The 23,926-nt window shown below is 33.9% G+C and overlaps 3 protein-coding genes and 1 pseudogene across 3 annotated transcripts; all 4 read left to right on the top strand.

Annotated features, from left to right (window-relative positions):
* The first annotated feature begins 593 nt into the window (after nucleotides 1-593).
* On the top strand, nucleotides 594-3,925 carry LOC109008146 (NADH dehydrogenase [ubiquinone] iron-sulfur protein 4, mitochondrial-like). The gene is made up of 5 exons (XM_035695425.1): nucleotides 594-900; nucleotides 1,589-1,677; nucleotides 2,314-2,443; nucleotides 3,314-3,343; nucleotides 3,654-3,925. The coding sequence occupies exons 1-5, from the start codon at nucleotides 742-744 to the stop codon at nucleotides 3,711-3,713; spliced, it is 468 nt and encodes a 155-aa protein (XP_035551318.1). The 5' UTR covers nucleotides 594-741; the 3' UTR covers nucleotides 3,714-3,925.
* A 3,047-nt stretch (nucleotides 3,926-6,972) lies between these two features.
* On the top strand, nucleotides 6,973-8,984 carry LOC109007715 (myb-like protein X). Its single transcript, XM_018987537.2, has one exon. It carries the CDS (start codon nucleotides 7,014-7,016, stop codon nucleotides 8,709-8,711), a length of 1,698 nt encoding a protein of 565 aa, XP_018843082.2. The 5' UTR covers nucleotides 6,973-7,013; the 3' UTR covers nucleotides 8,712-8,984.
* Nucleotides 8,985-11,450: 2,466 nt separating this feature from the next.
* On the top strand, nucleotides 11,451-15,311 carry LOC109007641 (annotated as a pseudogene).
* A 6,809-nt stretch (nucleotides 15,312-22,120) lies between these two features.
* Nucleotides 22,121-23,452, top strand: LOC109007780 (protein SOB FIVE-LIKE 6-like). The gene is made up of 4 exons (XM_018987655.2): nucleotides 22,121-22,759; nucleotides 22,865-22,948; nucleotides 23,026-23,098; nucleotides 23,205-23,452. The coding sequence occupies exons 1-4, from the start codon at nucleotides 22,385-22,387 to the stop codon at nucleotides 23,222-23,224; spliced, it is 552 nt and encodes a 183-aa protein (XP_018843200.1). The 5' UTR covers nucleotides 22,121-22,384; the 3' UTR covers nucleotides 23,225-23,452.
* Nucleotides 23,453-23,926: the final 474 nt, after the last annotated feature.

The following is a 23,926-nucleotide window of genomic DNA, read 5'->3' as shown; positions in this document are numbered from 1 at the left end:
TATTTCATTTAATATATATATACAAACTTAATTCGATTATTAAAAAAAATCAATCCAAAGCCAATGGAATTTATACAAACTAAATTGAATTGCGGTGGTCATGAATAATTTTATGTAAATAATAATATTTTTATTTTTATTTTATAAATCTTTTACAATCAACCAATATCAAAATAGTACTTTATAAAAATATTTAAAGTCTTAATTTAATTATTTTAAATTAATGTCAAGATCCTTTGAATAAATTAGTAATACCTGACTTCATTTATTTTTGTAGATGAGACGAGATAAGTTAAGATTAAAATTAAAAGTTAAATAAAATATCATTATAAAATATTTTTTAATATTATTTTTGTTTTAAGATTTGAAAAAAATAAATTATTTATTTTATTTTATATGAAGATTTTAAAAAAATTATAATAATTAGATGAGCTAAGAAAAATTATAAAAATAAATGAAGTCTTAATTTTTCACTAAAAAAATTAAAGATAATGTATCAAAAAGAAAAATTATTTTAAATTTATATAATTACCATCAAAAGTTGTTAAAGAATTGTCGCTGATTGTACATGTTTCAAATGCCAAATGGACCTTTATAGGAGGAGCCACGTACGAGAGTTCTAGTAATTTCCTTAACGATTCGTGCGATTGTCTCTTCCGGTAGCAGGAGAGACAGAAGAGAACAGCGGAATTGACTGGTGCACTCGGTGTTGGCTGCTGGGTAGACCTTGGATTGGCAGAAATGGCGAGCTCTCTGCAACGGAGCCTCAATATCGCTCGTGCTTATCGATCGGCTTTCGTACCAGCGACGAGATCGTTATCTTCGGAGGCATTGGTGGAGCTCAAGCCCAGTGAGGTCGGCATGGTTTCTGGAATCCCAGAAGAACACCTTCGAAGAAGGGTACGCTCTTTAATTTACCTTAATTTTACCATTCGCTTTCTTGCGTTTTTTTTTTTTTAATTTTTATAAAGACTGTGTTTTTGTATTTAGTTGTAAAGCTGATAATTTTTTATGTAGATGAAATTGTGGATTGGGCCTTGATTTTTATTTCTTAATTAGAATCGTTTTCTATATTACTGATCAAATGTAGTTTTTATTTTCCTTGGAAAGGGCTTAATTCGAGCTTTCCTTGAAATCAGCTTCTTTGCGATGCATTTCTGTTCATTCTACTGACAAATTAGTGGGATGTGTCTTGTTGTTGATACCATAAAAATCTCAGCATTGGATGCATTTGTATGGACATTCTGAAGATTGACACTCTTTTATAAAGTGGATCGATCTCCTAGACATCCTACAGATTTGTGACTTTGGTGCTGATCAGCCACTTGATGCTTGCCTGATTTGGTAGAAAATTACGGAATTACTTGTTGAAATTCAAAGTTTCAGGGAAAAATGTGCTTTTTCCTTTTATGCTATGGTTTTTAATGAGAAACATTCGTGAATTCTGAATGTCATGTCAACTCTTTGGGACATTGTGATCTGCAACTTCTTGTTGCATAAATAAGATTTTCTTTCTCTCCTAGGGGGCCCTTGAATATTATAAATTTAAATTTTTCCTGGTCACATTGTTTAAATTTGTGAATGTCAGGTCATAATTTACTCACCTGCTCGAACTGCAACTCAACAAGGCTCTGGGAAAGTTGGGAGATGGAAAATTAATTTTCTGTCTACTCAGAAGTATGTTCTGTCCGTTCCTGTGGATAGTTAATCGTCTCATGGAATATATCCCAATAAGCGTGAAGTACCATCTATGTTACTGGTCAGGGATTTACTAATTGAGTCATTAACAAGAATAATGTGTCTATAGAATTAGCCAGCTCAACTTCATTTTATCAGTATGTATTCTGTGTGATCCAATGTTACTTTTGTGATCCAATGTTACTTTTCTGAATAGGAGCACTCACTTTTCTTTTCTTTTTTTCCTGTTTTTAAGATTATCTGAAAGTAAAAGTTCTGCATGACATTGCCACTTTCACCTTAGTCCATCGATTGAGGGAATATAGTTCTCAGTTCTCAACCTCATAGGAATCCTGACCTACAAACATTCAAACACATGCGAAGGAAATGGATCTCCATGAAACCTATTAGCTTGGTGGTTGAATCACTGGGCTAAAAGGCTCATGGTTCAAGGACTGATGGGGAGAGAGAGAAATTAATACCGCAGAGCAATTACTTAATATAGCTTTAAGTACATGAAGATGGAGAAACCAGTGCTTAAACTTCCCGTAAATGAATTTTATGATGTTAGGAACTCTTTGATCTTCGTATTTGATAACATGCAAATTCCATTTCTCACTTTCAACATTTGTACAGGTGGGAAAATCCATTGATGGGTTGGACATCCACAGGGGATCCATATGCCAATGTTGGTGAGGCAGGACTTAGTTTTGATAGTGAAGAAGCTGCTAAAGCATTTGCTGAGAAACATGGTTGGGAATACGTGGTATGTGCCTCTTCACTAAGTAGTTTCACTGAATCACTGTGCAGATAAATTGTACCTGAATCTGATTGTCTTGGAATTGTTGATCTTATTTTTACTTTATGAACATACGGATAACTTCACTAACCTTTGTATAGTACGTTTTATCTTGTTGATTCCATGTCTTGAAACTTTCTCCTCCCATAGTTCAGTAGAATCTTCGTGTATAGCTTCCACCAAGGAAGCTGAACCTGAAGTCAAAGAAGACCTTTTTATTAGAGATTGCTAATTGATTGGATAGTGTCTCTGCTAGACATTTTTCCTTGTATTAGGGAGCTGATACATCGCTTGTATTTGGGAAACTTTAGATTCTGTCAGACAAGGAAATAGTGAAAGCGTAAAGAAAAAACATTTTAATTTTTAGAGAAATAACAACTCAACTCAATTTGTCCATGCCTTAATTCCAATTAAATTGGGATCAGCTATGCTTCCTATCAACTAATGCGAGTTGGCTGCACATTATGGAAGGAACGATCAAACCATCAAAATCATTCATAGAATAAAATAATAGCACTCCTATTTAAAAGACCATTGTTCATCCATATAATGATATAAATGAGTTGATATAAGGACTATTTGAATGCTATCACCTCTCATGTTTCTTGTTTCATTTGTTCATCAGAAATAAGTTTTTTTCTTCCAAGTTCTTATATTTAGTGTATCAAGCAAATGAATAACAATCTTAATTTTTATTCAGAAGTCGGATAGAGTTAGAATTGTAGCATTAAAATTCAGTTGCTCAAAAAACGTTTTACTGACTAGATTTTGTATTGTTTCGTTAGGTATGCCATCCTCAAATAACGCACCATTGACACACATTTTTCTCTTCTGCAGGTCAAGAAGCGTCATACGCCTCTTTTAAAGGTACAGGATCTATGCACTTAATTACCGACCTTTTGAAATGAAATAATTAGCCATCTTGTTTCATATAGCAATGTGGTCTCATTCTATTATTAAAAAAAAATACACAAGCTTCGAGAATGCTTAAAGATTCTCATATATTTAGGATATGGAACAAAATCGTTCTCATATATTCTTAATTATTTTATTATTATTTATAAATTAATTTATTATTATTCACAAATATTTTAAAATATTCTTAATATTCAAATGGGCTTAATCGTGTCACTGGTCATTGTTAATTGAACACACCCCATCTTTTAATCATCTGCAGGCGAAGTCATACGCTGACAACTTCAAATGGAAGGGGCCCCCGAAGACTCGGGCTGATTAATATGAAAATTTCCAACATCTTCTTATCATTGGTGTCATGCTCTTAGGGTTTGTAAAGCTGATTTGACACAGCTTCTTATCCTTGCTGTCATCTGTCTATTGGTTTGGTATTCGCTTTTCTGCAAATAATGTAATGAAAACTTGGGGCTTGCAAACAATGTAATGAAGACTTGGGGTTTGTATAAATGGTAGATGAGATAAGAATTTTGTCAATAGTAATAAGATAGTTTATGAATAATAATGAGATAGTTTAAATTGAATATTTTTAAAATTTTAAGAAATAAGAGAAAAATATAAATAAAAAATATTATAAAATTAAAATATTATAATAATATAGTTTTATAATATTTTTTTTGTTTGATAATTTGAAAATGTTAGAATTATTTTTTATTTGAAAGTGTGAAAAATTTGTAATTATTAGTTTAAAAACTTTGTATTTAAATTATTTTTGAGAATAAGATAAAATGAAATGAAATGAAAATTTTATGTCTCATCTAAGGCTTCAAACTTGTCAGCCCTTTTTGGATATAAAAATATTTTAAATTTATTTTATTTAATTATTATAATTTTTAAAAATTTTATATAAAATATAATAAATAATATAAAATTTTAAAATTTTAAAATAATATTAATATTAAAAAATAATATTTTATTTAACTTTTAATTTTTATCTCAACTTATCTCGTAATCTCAACCTCCACTTAGTTTTTTTTTTTTTTGGACATATAACCCGTTGGAAGATGAGCTCCAATGCTACTCGATGATGGTTCACCCTAGTCAAAGCATGACAGTTCAATCATATTCATTTTATGATATTCCCAATCATAGTCATTGGATAAGAAAAATTGCTTCTATAAATCTAATAAGTATTTATTGAAATGTTACATCGCTTCCCTCAGCTAATCTCATTTCTTTCTTAAATATTATTTAAATATAAATAATTTTTAATTTTAAATATTTATTTATTTTATTTAGCCATTACTTAATTATTATAATTTTTTTAACTTTTAAATAAAGTATAAAAAATAACTTAAAATTTTTAAATCTCAAATTAAAAAATTATATTATAGAAATATTTTAATTTTATAATATTTTTATTCAGGTTTTTATCCTCTTTTTTCAAAACATAATAAAATATTTCAAGTCAAATTATTTTGAGAGCACCTCGTGCATAGGATAAAAGGAAAAGGTGAGATGGGGTCACTTTGTCTTTGTTCTCTTTGTGATTTGAAAAAACCTCTTGAGGATCCGTTGATGATGACGGAGAAAGAGGCTCTCGTTATCCATTCTCTGATCAAATTTATCCATACTCTGTTATATCCCAGTGCTTTCAATCAAGCACAAGATGCCCCAAGTTGACTAGAGAACTTGTTGATTAGAAGTTGAATACATAATCGACTTAAATAATAATAAATATATGAAAAAAAAGGGCTCCCAACATTTTTCGTTTTAAAAATATATATTAAAATAAAATGACACTAAAAAAAAAAATTCTGATTTGATAATCATTCAACACAAGGGCCATGATTAGAGGTATTGGATTCATCAAATTTATCTTTAAATTTTGATGAAAAGCACATGTTTTTCATATATCTAAAACTTCCTTATTTATAACTCCATATTGAATTAGCTATTGAATTCATCAAAATAATAATATTTTATTTTTTTTCATATTTTATAGTTATACTAATCATATGTTAATTAATAATTTAATTTAATTCTTACATTATTATTACAAGATAGTTAGAGATTAAACGTTAATATAAATGATTATTGGAGATTCAAAGTGAATAAAAAATAGATTTGATGAGTGAACAGTAGCTCTTCAAATTTAAAGAAATCTATAAATTTACTGTAGCTCAAAGTTTTACATTTATCTCTTTGACTAATTTAATACAGTTTTATTTTGATAAAATTCATCATATTTTACATTTGATTAAACTTTTGATAAAGTCAATACCAATTCTTTTAGTAATGCAATAGAGCAGCCACTCACGGACGAAAAACTGCAGTAAATTTATTCGATATTTGTACTCGCAAAAATGGCAAGGACAAATACTTATCCTCACACTGGCTACAAGTACAGATTATTTCTTAAATCAAAGTTTACATACTAATTAAATAATTAGGGGTTCAAATTATATGAAGAGCTAATTCCTAGTTAATTATACTACTGTTCCTGATTTTATCATTTTTGTTTAAAGTGATTTTATATTAACACGTTAAATCATTTAAAATGTAGGGCATCAACAAAAATAATTAAAAATGACAAGATTTAAATAAAAATTATATTATTATTTTAGACAAATATTTATTATTTAAATCTTATCATTAAATAACTTTAGTCGTGGCTGATTAATAGGATTACCAAAGATACTACGAGTCTGATAATTCAAGATCAAGAGTAACGTAGGTCTGTCAATAAATCAAAGTCAATAAATAATTTATCTTTCTTTATTTACCTTTTATGTACATAAAATAAAATAAAAATTTTAATTAAATCAGGGTTTCCTTTCTGTAAAAAATAAAAAATAAAAAAATTAGGTTTCTTTTTCACGTGAGATTTCTTAATGAAAATTAGGTTTTACGTCGCGGGATAAGAAATAGAAAAAGTATTGACATCAGTCAAAATACATCTTACGTGGTTTTAAGTGAAATAACCAAAAACTCCCTACAACAAAATCCATGTTCCGCACATTCCCTTTCATTTTACCTATTTCAAATTATTTGCACTTCCTCTCTCCTCCCGCGCCGCCCGTCGCCCATTCTCCCACCCTCACATCCCCCATTATCTCCCCCATGATCCCATCCCTACCGCATCGCCTATCTATGGCCATGAAATGAGATATTTTTCTAAAACAAAAGAGGCCTTAGTTGCGACGGGGACATGCTTGAAGAGAAAGAAATAGGACGGAAATGAAGAGGGGGCTGCGAGAACAGGTTTTATTAAAGAAAAATTCTATTCCTAAGCCTCATATACCACACACCAATCTTTTTATGATTTCTTTAATTTTATTCTCTTATCAAATATGTGATATATGAATTATGAGTAGAATAATTTAATTATTTTAAGAATAATAAAACCAAAAAAAACTTTAAAAAAATTTTAAAAAAATAAAAAAATTTTAGTGTGTGGTGTATGAGCTTATGAGTAGAAATACTCTTTATTAAAGAGGAAAAGAGATAAAAAAGATTGCCACGTAGGCAAAATTGCACACCGCTAGATGATCCTTGTCAAAACTCTAAGGAACACTAGCTTGTTTAGCAAGATAGCTACACAGAAAAGAAACCCACAAACTTGATGTCACTTCACTTTATATTGCTCTGCGACGCTCTATTTCCACTAAATCGTAGACGCTGCTGCAGTCTCTGCGTGGTGGGGTTTTCAATGGAGGAGGTGGAGAAGGAGACGAGGAAGTATCCGTCTCTGCCTTCCAACTACGTAACGCTTGCTCAACTCCATGAACGCTGGCTCGAAGAGAAAGAACTGATACAGAAAGAGAAGGAGCAAAAAGAGGAAGAAGAACGACAGCGAAAGCTTCAGCTGCAAAAGCTAGAGGAAGAAGAACAGCAGCAGAAGCGAAAGCTTGAGCGTCTTAAGGGAGGGCGCGGCATCGATTACAAGCCGATACATTGGAATTGGAAGGCAAAGGAGAAGATTGAACCTAGGGAAGAGGAACAGCTGGAGGTGACGCACCATACGGCACAACCAACGCGCGCGGTTGGTGAGAAGGAGAGTGCTCCGGCTAGAAGAAAAGGTGGATCGAAAGGAGCGAAGGGCGCAATCAGGCGGATAGAGAACGCCGATCGAGCGGCTGAGATTGAACGGAGCCTTGGGGATTTCTCAACGAATGGCGATAAGGGGAATGCCCATTTAATAATGGTCAGTAAATCGAAGGGAACGACGAACGAATTCAGGCCGAGGAGAGAGAACGCCGATCGGACGGCTGTGAATGAACGGGAAGTTGGGGATTTCTCAACGAATGACGTGAAGGACAATCCTCCGGCTAGAAGGAGCGGTGAATCGAAGGGAGCGAGGAGTAGACTGCTGTGGACGAATGAGAACGCCCATCGGACGGCAGAGAATGAACGGGAAGCCGGGAATTTCTTCTTAACGAATGGCGGGAAGGAGGACGCTCCTTTGAGAAGAAGCGGTAAACTGACGGGAACGACGAACGAACTCAGGCCGAGGAGAAAGAAGCCCAATCGGACGGCCGAGAATGAACGGGAAGTTGGGGGTTTCTCAACGAATGACGTGAAGGAGAATCCTCCGGCGATTCGGAACGGCAAATCGAAGAATAAGTCGTGGCGGATGAGAGAGAACGCCGATCGGACGGTGAAAAATGAACGGGAAGCTGGGGGTTTCTCCTTAGCGATAGGCGTGAACAGCGAGACAACAAGGCTTGAAGCTGGGGACTCCTTAACGGTGATCGTTAAGCGAGGCAACAATGCCTCGGGATCAAGAAACGGTGAATCGAAGGGAGATTGGAGCAGATCTAGGCGAACGAGAGAGAATGCCGATCCGACGGCTGAGAATGAACGAGAAGTTGGGGATTTATCAACTAATGGCGAGAAGGGAGTATGCTCCAGCGAATTCAGGCCGATGGCAGAGAACGACGATCGGACTTGTGTGATTGAAGAGAAACTGGGGGATTCCTCAACGAATGGCGAGAAGGAAGGTTGCTCCAGCGAATTCAGGCCGTATAGAGAGAACGCTGATCCGACGGCGGAGATTGAACGGGACCTTGGGCATTTCTCAATGAATGGTAAGAATGAAAAAGGAAACGTTACAGCGACGAGGCCGAACACTGGTAAGTATCACGGTAACAGGAAGTACAAGGGATACTCTGTTGCTAGGCAGCGCGGTAACGGGGAGTACAGGGCATATGGAAAGGTTGGTGGTCAACGGGAAGAATGGAAGGCAAGTGGTGCTGGAATGGTCTGGGTTAGGAAAGGAGAGCTTTCTGATGGTCCAAGCACGGGGAATTGGAATGGTTGAAATTGCTTTGCCATATTTTGTGCCGTAATGATGAGTCTGGTAAGAAATATTACCATGTCTACTTGTTTTTGAGATACTTTAAAATACCGATTCTATAATCAACAATGCTTTAATGTTTTATGGATGATCGGAATAGCTTATTAATCTTATGAGAACTCATTAATCTGGTTAAATGTTGTTGTTAGCACGGGATACACAAGCAATATTTGATATGCAATGTATGAAAGACGCAATGAATACTCGATGGTTTGAACCATGGGTCCTAGTTTGTTGATGGGAGTCTTTGTGAATTTTGAATCTAGTGCTAGTGGCAGTAGAACTTGTGGAACGGGAGGACAAATGGTTGCTAAATGTTAGCGAAAACTTCTATTTTGGTTGGCAGAATGATATGATTAAAGACTCGAGAAAAGAAAACCCCCCCCATCATGTGAGTGTAATTTAAGTTGTGGTTGTTAGTGCTCAACGTCGGCAGCCCATTATATTTAAGAAATTTCAAACAAAAAAAAAAAAAAAAGAAAGAAAAGAAAGGAAAAACATCATCCGCCCATCTGGTCAATAACTTTCCCTGTTTTACATAATTTAGTCATGTTTCCTCAAATGAAAGACTGAAGAATGATATTGATTTTCTAAAGTAAACACTAGACATGACTATCGACCGTCCAATGATATAGAGGTACATGAACCACCATTTGATTCCCATCAAAATCTGCTGGTATGTGCTTTTAATGAATGATTGTTTGAGCGGCCAAGTTTGTAGGATGTGTTGGGGGAAGTTGTTTTCCATAAAAAGCTCTCCGAGGAGGAGCTGAAATGGAGAAGATGAGAATTTGGGTCATAGATGAGCAACTAGTTATGTAACTAATGTGAGACAGTGCTTTGAAAAATTAAACCTTTAGCTGTTTACTTATGAGCTTAGAAGTTGGAAATGGAAATGCTGTAGGGGGATCTTGACTTGTTATTTTCTGAGCTTGGTGAAAGTTGATGCTTGGGAAGACGGCGGAGTATTAATTAATACACATCATAGATCTTGGGGACAATATTAGCAAAATAACATGACATGCATGCACATAAGGTCCCTTCATATTAGTTATGTTCCATAATTACTCATCATATTAGAGTTTAATATGAATACGGTGGGGTAGTCTGATTTAAATTTCCGCATGAATACTCATAACACATATTAAGATAAGACACTGCTTTGATGTGGAAAACTACTTCTCCATCTGTATTTGTCTGATTCTGGGTAGACTGTTCACATATGATTCATAATACCTGTACATCAGTTACTATTCTCAACTGCACTTGTTTTCATCTCATATTCTGAATACTAATCTTTAAGTTCGTCCCAAGTAGTTTGTCATGTTATTCGGCCCAAAGCCGCAACTTGGAAAACGGAGACCACTGGTCTAATAAAGACTATCAATTCTCGATGAAAGACGAGGATTTCTTATATGCCAACTCGTATTCGTCATTATGGGAAATAAATGGTTGATATCATTTTTGTAACCGTTCCAACATCCAGCTATATGGTCAAGAACACAAATCTAAGAATTTTTCAAGAAATCTAGATTGCAGAAGATAACATAGCGATACCCTGTCTAAGTCTAATTATATTATTGTCATTTTATATAAATATATATATATATATATATATTTTTTGGGCCTCACAACGGGGAGGAGAGTGGAGCCATAGCTCTTTACCTATATAATTAATGAGCAGTGATGATTTAAACCATTTTAATAATACGACGTTGTAACGTTTTTTTTTTAAGGATTGGTTGTAACGTTTTTTTTAATGTCTAGTAATGGTGAATTTTGAAATTCATTTAGCCATTACGATTGAGATTTACAATGGTTGGTCGTTTTTTTTGAAGCGTACAATTGTTGGTCATTGAGCTCTTTTAAGTTGTTTCAGATTTTAGACTTAGTATCGTTTGATTATATAAATTATCTCATCTTATTTAATTATTATAATTTTTTTAAATTTTTATACAAATTATAATAAACAATTCAACTTTTTTCAAATTTAAAAATAAAAATTATATTAAAAGATTATATTCTAACAATATTTTATTTAACTCTCCTCTCATCTCATATCATTTATATAACCAAACAAGACATAAAGTTCATTTTTCATTATTTTATTGCGGTTTGATTTATATAAAATATGAGTAATTCTACATACAATTATGAAATGCATAAACGTCGAGTAATCATTTTGAAAAAGAGTGAGATCTACTATATTAAAAACTTAATTTTTTGTATGTGAGTCTTATATTTTATTTATTTTTTTAAAATAATTATGCGACAGTTGTATAATTCATGATTACGAATATCTTTTCTCATAAAATATATACTATTCATTCAATTGTCATTTTATTCGATTGTTATTTAAGTCCACTACTCACAAAAGAGTTGTTATACATAAAAGTTTCACACCCTTAACAATAGTTAAAAATATATAATTTTATTTTTTTATTTTATATATTTTTAAGCGATATATAGAGCGTGAAATTTATGTCTAAAATTTTTCATCACAAAAATTATCGTATATTTTTTGGATGGTGCTTTTTTTTTTTTTTTTGGCTGAACGAGACAGCGAGAGTTTAAGAAAATAAAAAATATAATGTGTAGATACTGTTGAGAATTTTTCGAGAGAGGCGTTACAATTTACCTCTCCCACATCTATAAACTGTTTCTTGACTCTCCCCTTTGTACGTAAAAGTCTTTTGCAGTGACATGGTCCCAAGGTGTGACAGCAATGGTGGAGGTGGCAACAAAATACCTGAGGAGGTACAAGTACAACCACACCCAGTGAAGGAACAGCTATACCCGGCATTCGGTATTGCGTTAACAGTACTCCACCATGACTAGTGGCGGGATCCAGCAATTGTGTTGAGAGTAATATTATATGTAGTCGTAGAATGCGTAAATGTCGTACAGTTGTTTTGATAAAAAATAGAATTTATTATTAAAAAATTAATTTCTTTTCACGTGAGTCTCATATTTATTATTTTTTTAAAATAACTGCACGATGTTTATACACTCACGAATGTAAATATAAGGGCTAACTTTTTTATTTTATAAAACATTTATATAAAAAAGAAATAATAGACATAGTTGTAAGTTTACGAGCACTATGCATTTTATTTAAAAAAGTAAGATTTATCACGTGAGTGATAGATTTACTTACTTTTTTAAAAGTTTACACCTCCTAAGACTGCCATTAGAGACCCATTCATTCTGAGTATAACTTGCAAATATTAAAAAATAAAAATAAAAGAAAACAGATGATCCATCAAGCTGGCAACTTCGTGTATACTTGCAGTATCTTCCCCAGCTGCTAAAACCAGAGAGGCCAATATGGGATCGATTCGCAGTGCTCTTCTCAGTTGGAATTGCCTGGTTATATGCACAATTTCTTACTTCAAGTGGTGTGTATAGGAACAAACCTGCAAAGACTCGGATTAGTTGCTGCGTAGATCGTGCTGGACTCTTTACTGCAGCTCCTTGGTGAGATTTTCTAAACAAACTCTTAGAAATATTGACCAATTGCTTTCTTTATTTTTCTCTTAAAAGTTGAAACCACTATTCATAATTTGATATATAGCTTCATCAATAAGTAATCTGAGATTGACGTTTGATAATAAAAGTCGACTATTGTGCATTGTCTAAATGCACCCAAAAGCAAGATATGGTCGGAACTAGAGAATTGACAATTAACTGTTCTTAGCTCCAACTCCCCCTCCCCCACAAAAAAAGAAAAGAAAAACAAAGTGATGAAAACAGTTTGCAAACTAACCAAAATTTCTGCACATGGGATTATTTTAATATTTCTGACTGCATGATAGCAAAGTAGAACTTGGACAGCTCTGAGAAAGTTAGAGCACTTCTAATGGTTTATGTATCTTATCTTTTAAAATATATCATTAAAATCTATTTTTTTTATTTTACACTTTACAATATATCATACATCAGTTTATCTATTTTTTTTTATATTACATTATTTAATAGTTTGTTGAAAAAAAAGTACAAGGAGAGAGAAATTATTGTGGGAGATAAAGTACATGAAAAGAAAATAAATAAATAAAATATTTTTACATTTGTGAATAGTTCATGCTAAATGTAGCTAAACACTGTAGCAAAATGTAAAATAGATTTGAAAATACATGATCCATTGGAGGCACTTTTGAGCTACTTTTCTTTAAATTTTACATAAAAATAGGTTTTACAAAACCCATTGGGGGTGCTCTTAGTCAATTAAAGTCCTCACTACGGGGAGGGCCTCAGAATTCATATATATGTTCTTCCTGTATTCTTACTCTTCCAAGATGTTACAAAGCTAAGTGGTGCAATCTTCTTAATCCTCTTCTCTCTCATGTTGTTGGGACACAAACTGTCTTTCCCTGAGGCAAATCTCTTCATAGACTGAATTCAACTGCTATTTGGGAAGTCTGCAAATTTGTAAAACAATTTGGCCTATAATTTTCCATGTTTTGAAGATAATTCTGACTACAATTAGTTACATCATATTATTTTTTGTCATTACCTGCAGGCTATATATTCCTTATCCGTTTCAATGGGGAAGCCCCACATTTCATGCCAGAGAAGCTTTTGCAATGATGGCTGCTTCTTTTGTTTCACTTTTTGAGGTTCACTTCTGAACAGGGATTTCATGCGTTTATAGTTCTTTAGCTAGCTGCTCCGCAACACTATTCTCTGCAATTTACTTCTGAAAGCATATACTGCAAACATTTCATGTGACCACCTCATCAGCTTTTGTGTTGAATTTATGAATCTGCAAAACTTTCTTTCATCGTTCTGAAATCATGGATAAGACATACAATAGTAAAAACCTTTCACTTCCGATAGCCCTCCTCTTATATTTGCAGTCTACTGGTACATTTTTTGCAACAGCAAGATATGGCAGTGCCACACCTGTGCCACCACCTTCTGTTACTAGCCGTGGTGTTGGCTGGCTGGTAGGACATGTTTAAACGATGTCTCATTAACATATTGTGATTCTTTTTTCCATTCTTGGCTAAATTAAATATTTGCTGCTTCATCACTTGTGAAATTTGTTTGATTTTTAGGGAATAGGAGTTTTGCTCAATGGCATGTTTGGCTTTGTAACTGGCGCTTCTGCATCAGTGTAAGAACCTTTTTTTTAAATAAAATAAAAAAGCTATTATCAAGTGAAGCAGATCCTGGTCTTCTTGCTCCACCTCTAACTCGAATTTTTCTAATAGTGGGTTTATTTTGGAAGTCATCTATGAATATTAATTCAACCTGATGCAGCTGAAAAATAAGGTTCTATGTGGTGGTACCTACCATCTAAATATGTGTATCCTTCTCTTGCTTCTTTTGTGCGGGTGAGGATGGGTGAACATGCCATGGTTTTTTGGTTGAAAATTGAAATATTCCTAGAATTGCCCTTTCATATTTTGAGTCTTTTTGTAAGAGTCATGGACTCACGCACATGTAGTGCAACATGATTTACAGATGAAGGTAGACATTCAACACACGTATATGCACATATTTCCGCATTATGTTTCCTTATTGTGCTTTGCTTCATGTACAGGGAAAATGTTGGTCCATTGGCATCGACGAGAGTTGGAAGTCGAAGAGTCATTCAAATATGAGCAATGTTTATGATTTTCTTCTCTGTATTTGGTGTGCTTGCTTAACTCTATAATTAAATGCTTCAAGCTTGTTGACAGTGTTGAGTGTTAAAATCTGAATCAACATGTCATAAGTGTCGTGGGATTCATAACATTCAACATCGAGGGATTACAGCTTTCTTTGTAATGTTGAAAACAGGAATACATACAAAATATAGAAAAATTGCAGTCTTCATATTGCATTATAGTTTTGATTTTCTTATAATCACTTCTAATTTGGGTAACTGAAGTCCTTGACCAGGAAAACTTGGAGCATTTTTTGCTTCTATACCCCTACCAATCATAGGAGCTTTGTACTGTGTGTTCTTCAGCTACGTTTTTCGCATTGACTCCCTATGATCAGTGCATCATGCTCAATGTTGCTTGTTGGCTAATTGATACTTCACATCAAAACAAGAATCAGTAACATCAGTTAATATCGTTACATGCAGCTTCTGCAGGTCTTGGTTTTCTCCAATTCCGTAATCTGAACAGTTTCAGAACAAAATTTATTCTGGGCTTTTCTTTCTTCATGGGCATTTCAGTACCACAATACTTCAGAGAATATTATCATATAGATCCAAGTTCTCTACACATTCGCACCCACTCTGGATGGGTGAGTATTGAACTGAAATGGTCTTAAGTGTCGTGTTACTAGTTCAATATCTATGTCAATGTTCCCACCATTTGCATCTACCTAAGTTCCTTAAATAAACTGCAGTTTGATGATATAGTGACTGTCATCTTCACGTCTCACACAACGGTGGCTGCACTGGTTGCTTTGATTTTGGATTGCTCACTCTCTAATGAAACTGACACCACTAGAACAGACACAGGCTTGCATTGGTGGGAGAAGTTCAGCTTATATGCTGCGGATATTAGAAATGATGAATTCTATGAACTCCCATGCCTGCTGAATAAACTTTTCCCAGCTGTTTAAACCTACAAAAGAAGAATATCTGCAACTGTTACTGCTAGAGTTATTGTCTTCCATTCACATGGCAAGAGGGAAACGAAAATGCAATGCAATGCTTTACCGTTGTGTGGTTAATATACCATGTTAAAGATTTGATGTGTTTTGCTACAACTTCTAATTTCATAGTCATGGGCTTCTTTTCAAGTACTGCCTTTTTTACTCTCTTGGCAAAAGAAAGGCCATATTTACTTCATTAATTTGAATGAACTTTGGTAAAAATAAATAAATAAATAAATAAGCCATCTTCACCTCATTAATTTGCACTGTAACAGTTGTTATGAGGTGTTTGTGGTTTTGTATCTTTTCTCCTTGTTAAAGATACCATTTACCTATATTAAAAAAAAAAAGCAAGGCCAAGATTGAAAAGATAAGAATATTAAGATAATCCTGAGAAGGAAATGAGAGTATCCCTATTCTTTCATTGAGACCAAGATTCTAATTCGCAATCGATTAGTCAGGAGATCAAAGGCCTGAATATCTTTCGGCGGGAATACACTATTTATTATAGCCTTTTCGTCGTGCCAACTGTTATAACCCACATTTTTTTTTTTAAATAAACTCATTCATTGATAATGTGATCATTACAAGGATTGAAAACAGTTTGGATTTTCCTCCAACTCAACCATGTAACCAGTTATATGTAATGCAGTCTTTCCTAATTCATGAGCAACTGAATTACCCTCACAATTTATATGACATATTTTCCACTCATCATATGGAGCCAATGTTTCTTTTAAATCTGAAATTATCGTGCCAAAGTAGCCATGTTGTTGTTTCATCTATTGCACCTCTTTGACAACTGTTTGGGAATCTCCTTCCAAAATTACTCTGTACATACCAAGTTCCAAACCAAATTTTGCTGCTCTATGTGCTTCTATGGCCTCTGCTAGCAAAGGTTCTGGAATTGAATCTTGTATCTCTTTCAAGGTAGCCAAAAAACTACCATATTCATCTCTGACAGTAGCACCAATCCCTATTTTACAAACATTCTTATCAACTGCCACATCTCAATTACTTTTGTAGAAACCTTGAGGTGGACATTCCCATATTATTCTTCTTTGGTTAACAGATGAAATTTGAATAGCTTCTCTTGTCTGGTTTGATGAGATCTCTTCTTGCAGGTGTCTTACTCTTTTAATTACAGAATTGGGTCGATGTAAATGTTTTTGAAAACAAGTTGATTTCTTCTCCACCGTAAGGTCCAGAGAATTAAAGTTAGCTCCTGCATTTCATCATTGTTCAATTTCTTGAACATATGTTGCATTAGTTCTATGATACTCTTGATTGAGCTCTTGCTTTTCTATATTTTCCTGGTGCATAAGTTGAGAACATCATTTGTTGAGACACATTCCCACAGTGTATGTTCTATACTTTCTGGTTCCATTAAACACATGGGACAGGTAGGATCATCCAAAACTTTCCTCTTACATAGATTCAGTTTAGTGGGCAGTATGTTCTTGCAAGCTCTCCAAAGGAAATTTTTTGTTGTAGGAGGGATGTCAGTCTTCCAAATTCTAGTCCATTCTTCTGAAATATTAGTGTTGTTAGATTGTTGGCCTCTTGTTCTTTCTATACTCTCTCCTTGTATATGGTAGGCACTTCTAACTGTAAAATTACCGTTTGCTTTGCCTCTTCAAATTATCTTGTCTGGCTGGTTGCATTGACTAATAGGGATTTGAACAATGAGATCAGCTTCCTTCTTATTGAATATGGACCGGATTAAAGGAATATTCCACCTTTTTGTATCAGTTGTTAAGATTCTTTCCATTTTAGCATCAATTCCCAATATTCTATCTCCACTTTGAGGCTTGAATAACACAGGTTGAGGTAGCCATGGGTCTGACCATATGTTAACTGTTTTTCTATTGCCTATATGCCATATAAGTCCTTCTTGAAATAGTGGTCTTACTGATAAGATACTTCTTCTCCATATGTATCACATTTGTTTGACAACACTAAAACAGGGCTCACCGACGTGATAATTTCCACTTGCTTTATAATATAATATGATTACATTATTCGAAAAAAGTTGCTAATAATTAGCTGTTGCGATTGTACATCGACTGCTTTGTGCTTCTTCTGTTCATTTAATCCAATCCATACAACAATCGGTTTATAAACTAAAGAAGCAATCTTTTTGTTTTAATCCTCGATGGATCGATTCTTCCTTTCATTTCAAGAGGATTGGATCGAGACAAGGTGATCTGCTATCTGTCAAATAAAGACGTAATAATAATAGAAGAAAATAGGACAGGAGTAACGATGCGTCCATGTATCAAAAAGTAGGTTTATTTATTCTTTCTAAATTACCTTTTTTTCCTTCATAATTGAATTGATAATCATTTTTAAGAAGAGAAATTATATTTATAATTATAGAATACGTAAATATCGTACAATCTTTTTAAAAAATTGAGTAAATATAAGATTTATATAATAAAAAATTAATTTTTTAATAAAAAATTAAATTTTTTTTTTTTTAAATAATTGTATAATAATTACATACTCTACAATTCTATCTAGTATTGCGTGGTGAATTAGCAATCCAACGAGACTACAGCAGGGCAGCGACTCTTGATCGATGTCGTCACTTTCCCACTAAAGTTGTGCTAATGCCGAGCAGAACCAACATTTTGAAATCAGGAGCCGGCTCTTTGATCGTGATTGATGTGTCAATGCAAATTCCAATTAATGCGACGAGGATGGCCACTGAAGATCTTAAAGTATCTGTCTCTCTGTGTGTATACATAATTAAAATAGATAGATCATTTTCCGGTAGATAAAATGTAGTTCCCAAGTACTGTACTCAGTCTGAAACCGACCAAGCTATTAGGACCTCTCGAGCATGGACGGCCATTTTGAGAATGACATCCAACTCAGTACACGTACTGCACATGAAGCATAGCATCGAGGAACATGTCTTTTAAGTGTTTTGGGGGGTCTTCTAATTTTAATCATTCACAAAAACTATTTAGAGGTCCTACTTTACAAAATTTCAACTCTGGATTGTATAGAATTTTGTACGTATATGCAACATGGGTTTCAATAGTCAAAAACGTACAAATAAATGAGGGTCATTGGTGCAAACATTCTTATTTTTCTTTTGGTTGATATGGAGTGGGTTGTTTGAAGGGAGAGCTAGAATCTCTGATTAGAAGAAGGGTTTGAAAGTTCTGAGAGAGGGAGCCCATGTTTGACCTAAGCATCTGTTGGAGGGGACCAGCTGGTTAGAAAGCTCATGGTGCAGGTGAAGCCCATGCAAAATTGATTTGATTCTATTATTAGTTGTACTGGTTAATGAAAGTGTGTACAACTACAAGGAGATAAGGAAATAGGACCCTGCAAATTTGATTCTATTAAAAATATCTTTACGGGAGAAAAATATTAAGAATGATAGAGTTTTTTTCGAAATTTGCTCCATTGAGCGCTATAAGGCTCGTTTTGTTATCAAGGAGTTCCATTAACAGCAAGGCATTGACTTTGATTATGCCTTTAGCCAGGTTATTAAAGCACCGACTTTTTGTGTTGTTATTTCTCTCGCTTGAGCGTATGGGTGGCTGCTTTGTCAATTTGATGTCCGCAATACATTCTTAAATGGTGATCTACCGAAGGTTAACCAGCAAGTTTTCTCTTTACATAGCCCCTAGATGACTTGACCCATAACCAAGAGAATAATGGATTAAACTAAGTGATTACAAAGATACAAAGATTTCAAGGGGTGAGAGCTTCCAACAATCGTCCCAAAACAAACAAAAACAACACCAGCAAATAAAAATAAAAAAATGGATTCTCGAATCATAAGATTGACTCTAACTCATGTCCCGCAAAGGAGATGCTGCATAAAAGCGGTTATATTGTCTAATAAACAAACTAAAAAACTACGACTAAAAGTCACAGTCGAAAGGAGTGTGTTGTATTTTGCTGATCGCTAAGGTAGACTATTACCGACATTTTTGTTAATTAAATGGATTGAAGATAATTTCCTCTGGAGGAAGATTCTGTCCAATTAAAAACATTAAAAATTAATGATAGATAGGATACAATCAAAGTCAATCAGCAATTTTAATACACGCCCAAAGGCTTTTACTCCCTTCTGTCTTTTGGTTAATATGCCAGTAACCTTGTAGCTAGCTCCTAATAATTAGAAAGGTTAGGATTTGTGGTCAAATTAATGCAACGTAGTCGATCGCAAAAGTAGCAACGTGTACATATAGCCAAGGCATGGAGCATTTGATGAAAATGAATATTGGAGGTTTCTCATAAACAACTACAAATGACTTGATAATTTCTCATACACAAACTATGACAAATTTGACTCGTCTCTCACTCGAGGATCCAAAGTCGGTCCCAGAATCTATTATGGAGACATTTCAAAGATATTATTTATTCACTCAATGGCCAATCACTGAGTACTTTTTGCACGAATTAATTGGGGTCGGTGATTTATGCCATCTGATTAATAATCTAATTAGCATCTCCTAAAAACAAATCTGAGGGAACTCTATTCATGTGTTTCTTTTGTATGATGCTTTTGAGTCGATGAACAGGACACTTTGATAAGAACATTAGATCTCTTTTTCAAAGCATGTATTGGTTTAAGAATGTAAAGGACTGGAGTCAAGATATCTGTTACGATCCCACATCGACTAAGCATGGGATTGGTTGATGATTTATAAACCTCTAGGCATCCTTCTCTTGTAAGCTAGTTTTTAAGAGTAAGCTCTATCTAGTGAGTTCATAACAATATCTCTCTAAAAATGTATGATCATTAGGTTGCATCAGATATATCCATAGATAGATAAATGAATGAAGGAAGAATTGGCAAATTAATGAATGAAGGAAGAATTGGCAAATTCTCATTTTGGATGTGGAGTGGTTTTCTACCTTCTGATGAGAGAGGATTTTGTCCCCAATAACCAAAATGAACACATTCTCAGTTGTACTGTACTAAGGAAATCTCATTCTATGTCATTGCTGGTGGCACGGTTTTTCAAACCTATTAGCTCCTATTTTAGAGATTGGCTAGAATTTTGGTTAGAATCAATCTGAATATATCTTGTCCCCCTTGTTGGGTTTTGCAAGGATGTAATATATATAAGTCCATTTCATGGATATTGCGCAAAGATTGCTTATCTTTCAATCTGTCCATCTTCTACTTTTTACAACCCGCTTCATGTGAATTTGTGATAGCTATCCAACTCTTTTTTCTTTTTTCGACGCGTGATGGATTGAGATCCCGTTTGAATATACAAAATCATCTCATCTCATCTTATTTTATTATTATAATTTTCTTAAATTTCTACACAAAATATAATAAACAATTTAACTTTTTCAAATTTTAAAATAAAAATTATATTATAACAATATTTTATTTTATTTTTAACAAAAATATATCATATCATCTCATCTAAACTACATAATCAAACAAGGTCTGAGTATCTAGATAATTGGGGAGGGCATGCGTTGTTGCCGGTTGGCTTGTTGGTGATTGTGTTGTCCATTATATGGACCCCTAAGCATCCATATTGACTTGGCCTAATGAGAAGATTAGTTAAAATTTACATAATTGATGTAAAAAATATCTCGCATTGAATTTGACAAATCTAAAATAATTTAGATTCTTGCTACATTGGTTGGCCAAAGATAGAGAACTACAATTGATTCACCAAATATTAAAATACTAATTTCTCACTCCAAGTAAATATTAAAATATTAGTTTCTCACTCCAAGCAAAAATACTATTTGGTTTGTAATTAAAAAATTTAGATAGAATTTTAGATGATTTAATTAATCAAATATTTTTTATTATTAGTATTAAATGACTTTTGAAAATATGATTTTTAATATTAATTTAATTAAAATATAATTATTATTAATATTTAATTGATAGAGTTATAAAATGTGATAAAAATAAATTAAATAAATAATTATTAAATAAATAATATTTTATTATTATATAGATAATAAATAGATAATTTAATGTGAAATTAAATTTAAATGAAATAAATAAATATAAAAAAATAAAATATTAACTAAATTTTAAAAATAAATTTAACCGTTAATCAAGGTTAGGAAAAGGAAAAGTACATATCATACAACGTGTTGAAAAATCTATTTGTGAGCTCATATTTTGATGCGTACACATAATGTGGAGCACTAGAAATATGTCACATCAACTAATAAATATTATGTTAACTTTTTTTAATTAAAATGAAAGATGTGTTGACACGGCAGACTTGTTTACATACTTTTACCTTTTTCCTGCTCTAAAATCTAAACTGGGTGTCTCTTATAATCTTAAATTGGGACAAAAAAATCTGAAGTACTTATCTGAAATATTACAGAATGGGAAAAGCCCTTTACGTTTGACCGCCATCGTTGATTTTTTTTTTACTCAGAAATTAAAGAAATGATTTTAAGTATATTAATATATTTTTTATTTTTTAAAAATATTTAAATATATTAAAAAAAGAAAAAGAAAAAAAAAAGCGCCTTGGCGGCAGAGTAGCTTTACCCTTACAGGATATATAGAGGCCGATTATAACTGCATTTGTAAATGAACAATAACCACTTCCCTTGTCACCGCTGTTACCAATTGCTGTTGTTTCTTTCCTTATCATCACCACTCTCTCTCTCTCTCTCTCTCTCTCTCTCTCTCTCTCTCTTACGCACTCACAAAAACACCAGATAATGATATACACGCGCACAACTGGCAATTTCGATTCATGCACATAGAGATAATATAAGAGGCAAAGGGATAGAGCAGAGGACAAACGTAGTCTAGGATTTGAGTGTGACTCCTTTGGTTTGTTCTGCCTCTATTCTTCTCTTCTTCTGCTTATATAGAGAATAGCACCACACAGAGAGAGAGAGAGAGAGGAAAGGAGAGAAAGGCTCAGCCTCAGTGGCTCACCTACAAGCTCAATTTTCTCATGTATTTCTGTCATGAGGAGAGCCTATATATATGCATGTATATATGTATAGGTGAGGGCCATTGAAGTTTTAAGTGGTAAAGAGGCTAAGAAACTGAGAGTCTTAGAATGGATATCTCAGCTTCCCAGTGCAGTAGTGGGTGTGAATCAGGTTGGACTCGGTACTTAGACCAATCCTCACTTTCAGAAACTCAATTCCACGTAGTTGGTGGTATGGATGACTATCATAGAGGAAAGGGAGCAGAAATGGAGGAGAAAGAAGAAGATTTGTCCTTAGTCTCTGATGCTTCTTCGGGGCCTTCACATTACCTTGAAGATGATGAAGAGTGCATTCATGATAATGGATGTTATTTCTATTCTTCTTCAGCTTCTGAGCGAGACCGCAAAAGCAAAAGCAAAATCAAGGCCAAAGAACATGGCAGACACCGGCTGCATTCAAGTCTTGATGACACTGCTAGCTCCCCAGCATTGAGCTTTTCCAAGGCAAGTTTATAGAATAAATGCACTTGTATATACTAATACGCATGTGTTGCTAGCATTTCACTTGCAACAAACTTTATCAAGTGTGGCCTTTTGATAACTTTGCAGGTGGATTCAACTCTCTATGGGAATGAAGATTCAAAGGAGAATTTATTGAATTTCTCTCAGGGTTTCTCTGCAACGCATTTTGAGGTACCTTCTCTTCCTTGCAGGTTTACTATATGAGCGTCCTCCTATAATTAAGTGGCGACACTTGTGAATATTTGCAGGTAAAATCTACAGTGCAGAAGCATTTTACTTTCTTGAAGCCTTTTGCCAAAAAACCAGATTCAGAAGAACCAGGTGGCCCACTATAATTGTTTGGGATTTGAGTCCTCTGCAGCCAATAGAAATTCTTCAAGGATGTGATGCTGACTGTAGAAATATTGTTGTTTTTTTCTCTTGGCAGGTGGTTTTCACAGAAACTAGAAATGACTTCTTTTAGCTTTGATGCTGCTGCAGCTGCAGCTGGTTTGGAGACTGAGATAAGGAGTGCTGTAAAAGATGGCATCTGATTACAAAAGGATATTGCCCCTGTTTTTCCTTTTTAGTTGTGTTCAATTTCTACTCCTTTTTTTATCCGTGATTGTCAATGCAATGGGAAACAACCTGAGCACATGATTTCTTTTTTTACAGAAAGGAAATTCCTGTTTTCAATTCCTTTTTCTGACATCAATGGTTGTCGCACATATTATTTGTGGGGCTTCTTTATAATCCTGTCGTGCTCAACCCGTTCCTTAAATAATACTAATGCAGGAGCAAATCTGTCAAATCACCTGGAATGAAATAATAATAATAATAATAATAATAATAACACAGGCAAAAAAAAAAAAAAGATATCTTTGGTTGTGGACATAAATAAGCCACGAAATTAACCTTCCAACCATAACTCTTCAATGATTAACCAGGAGGCAAGAAGATACATAAACGTCGAAGTCATAATAAGGAGAATGGATATCTGCCAGCTTAACCTTGGAAAACCAGCTTAAATAATACATACACTTCGCTAACGTGGAAAACCAGCTACTCAGAGGGCTGGACAAAAGCTGGATATGCATTGCTGATTGCACCCGCATACGCAGAGAGAGACAGAGAGAGAGAGAGAGGCAAGCATCATTTTAAACATAGGAC

Source organism: Juglans regia, chromosome 11 (assembly GCF_001411555.2).
Source record: "Juglans regia cultivar Chandler chromosome 11, Walnut 2.0, whole genome shotgun sequence".
Classification (NCBI taxonomy): Eukaryota; Viridiplantae; Streptophyta; class Magnoliopsida; order Fagales; family Juglandaceae; genus Juglans; species Juglans regia.
This window is presented reverse-complemented; position numbering and strand designations above follow the sequence as displayed.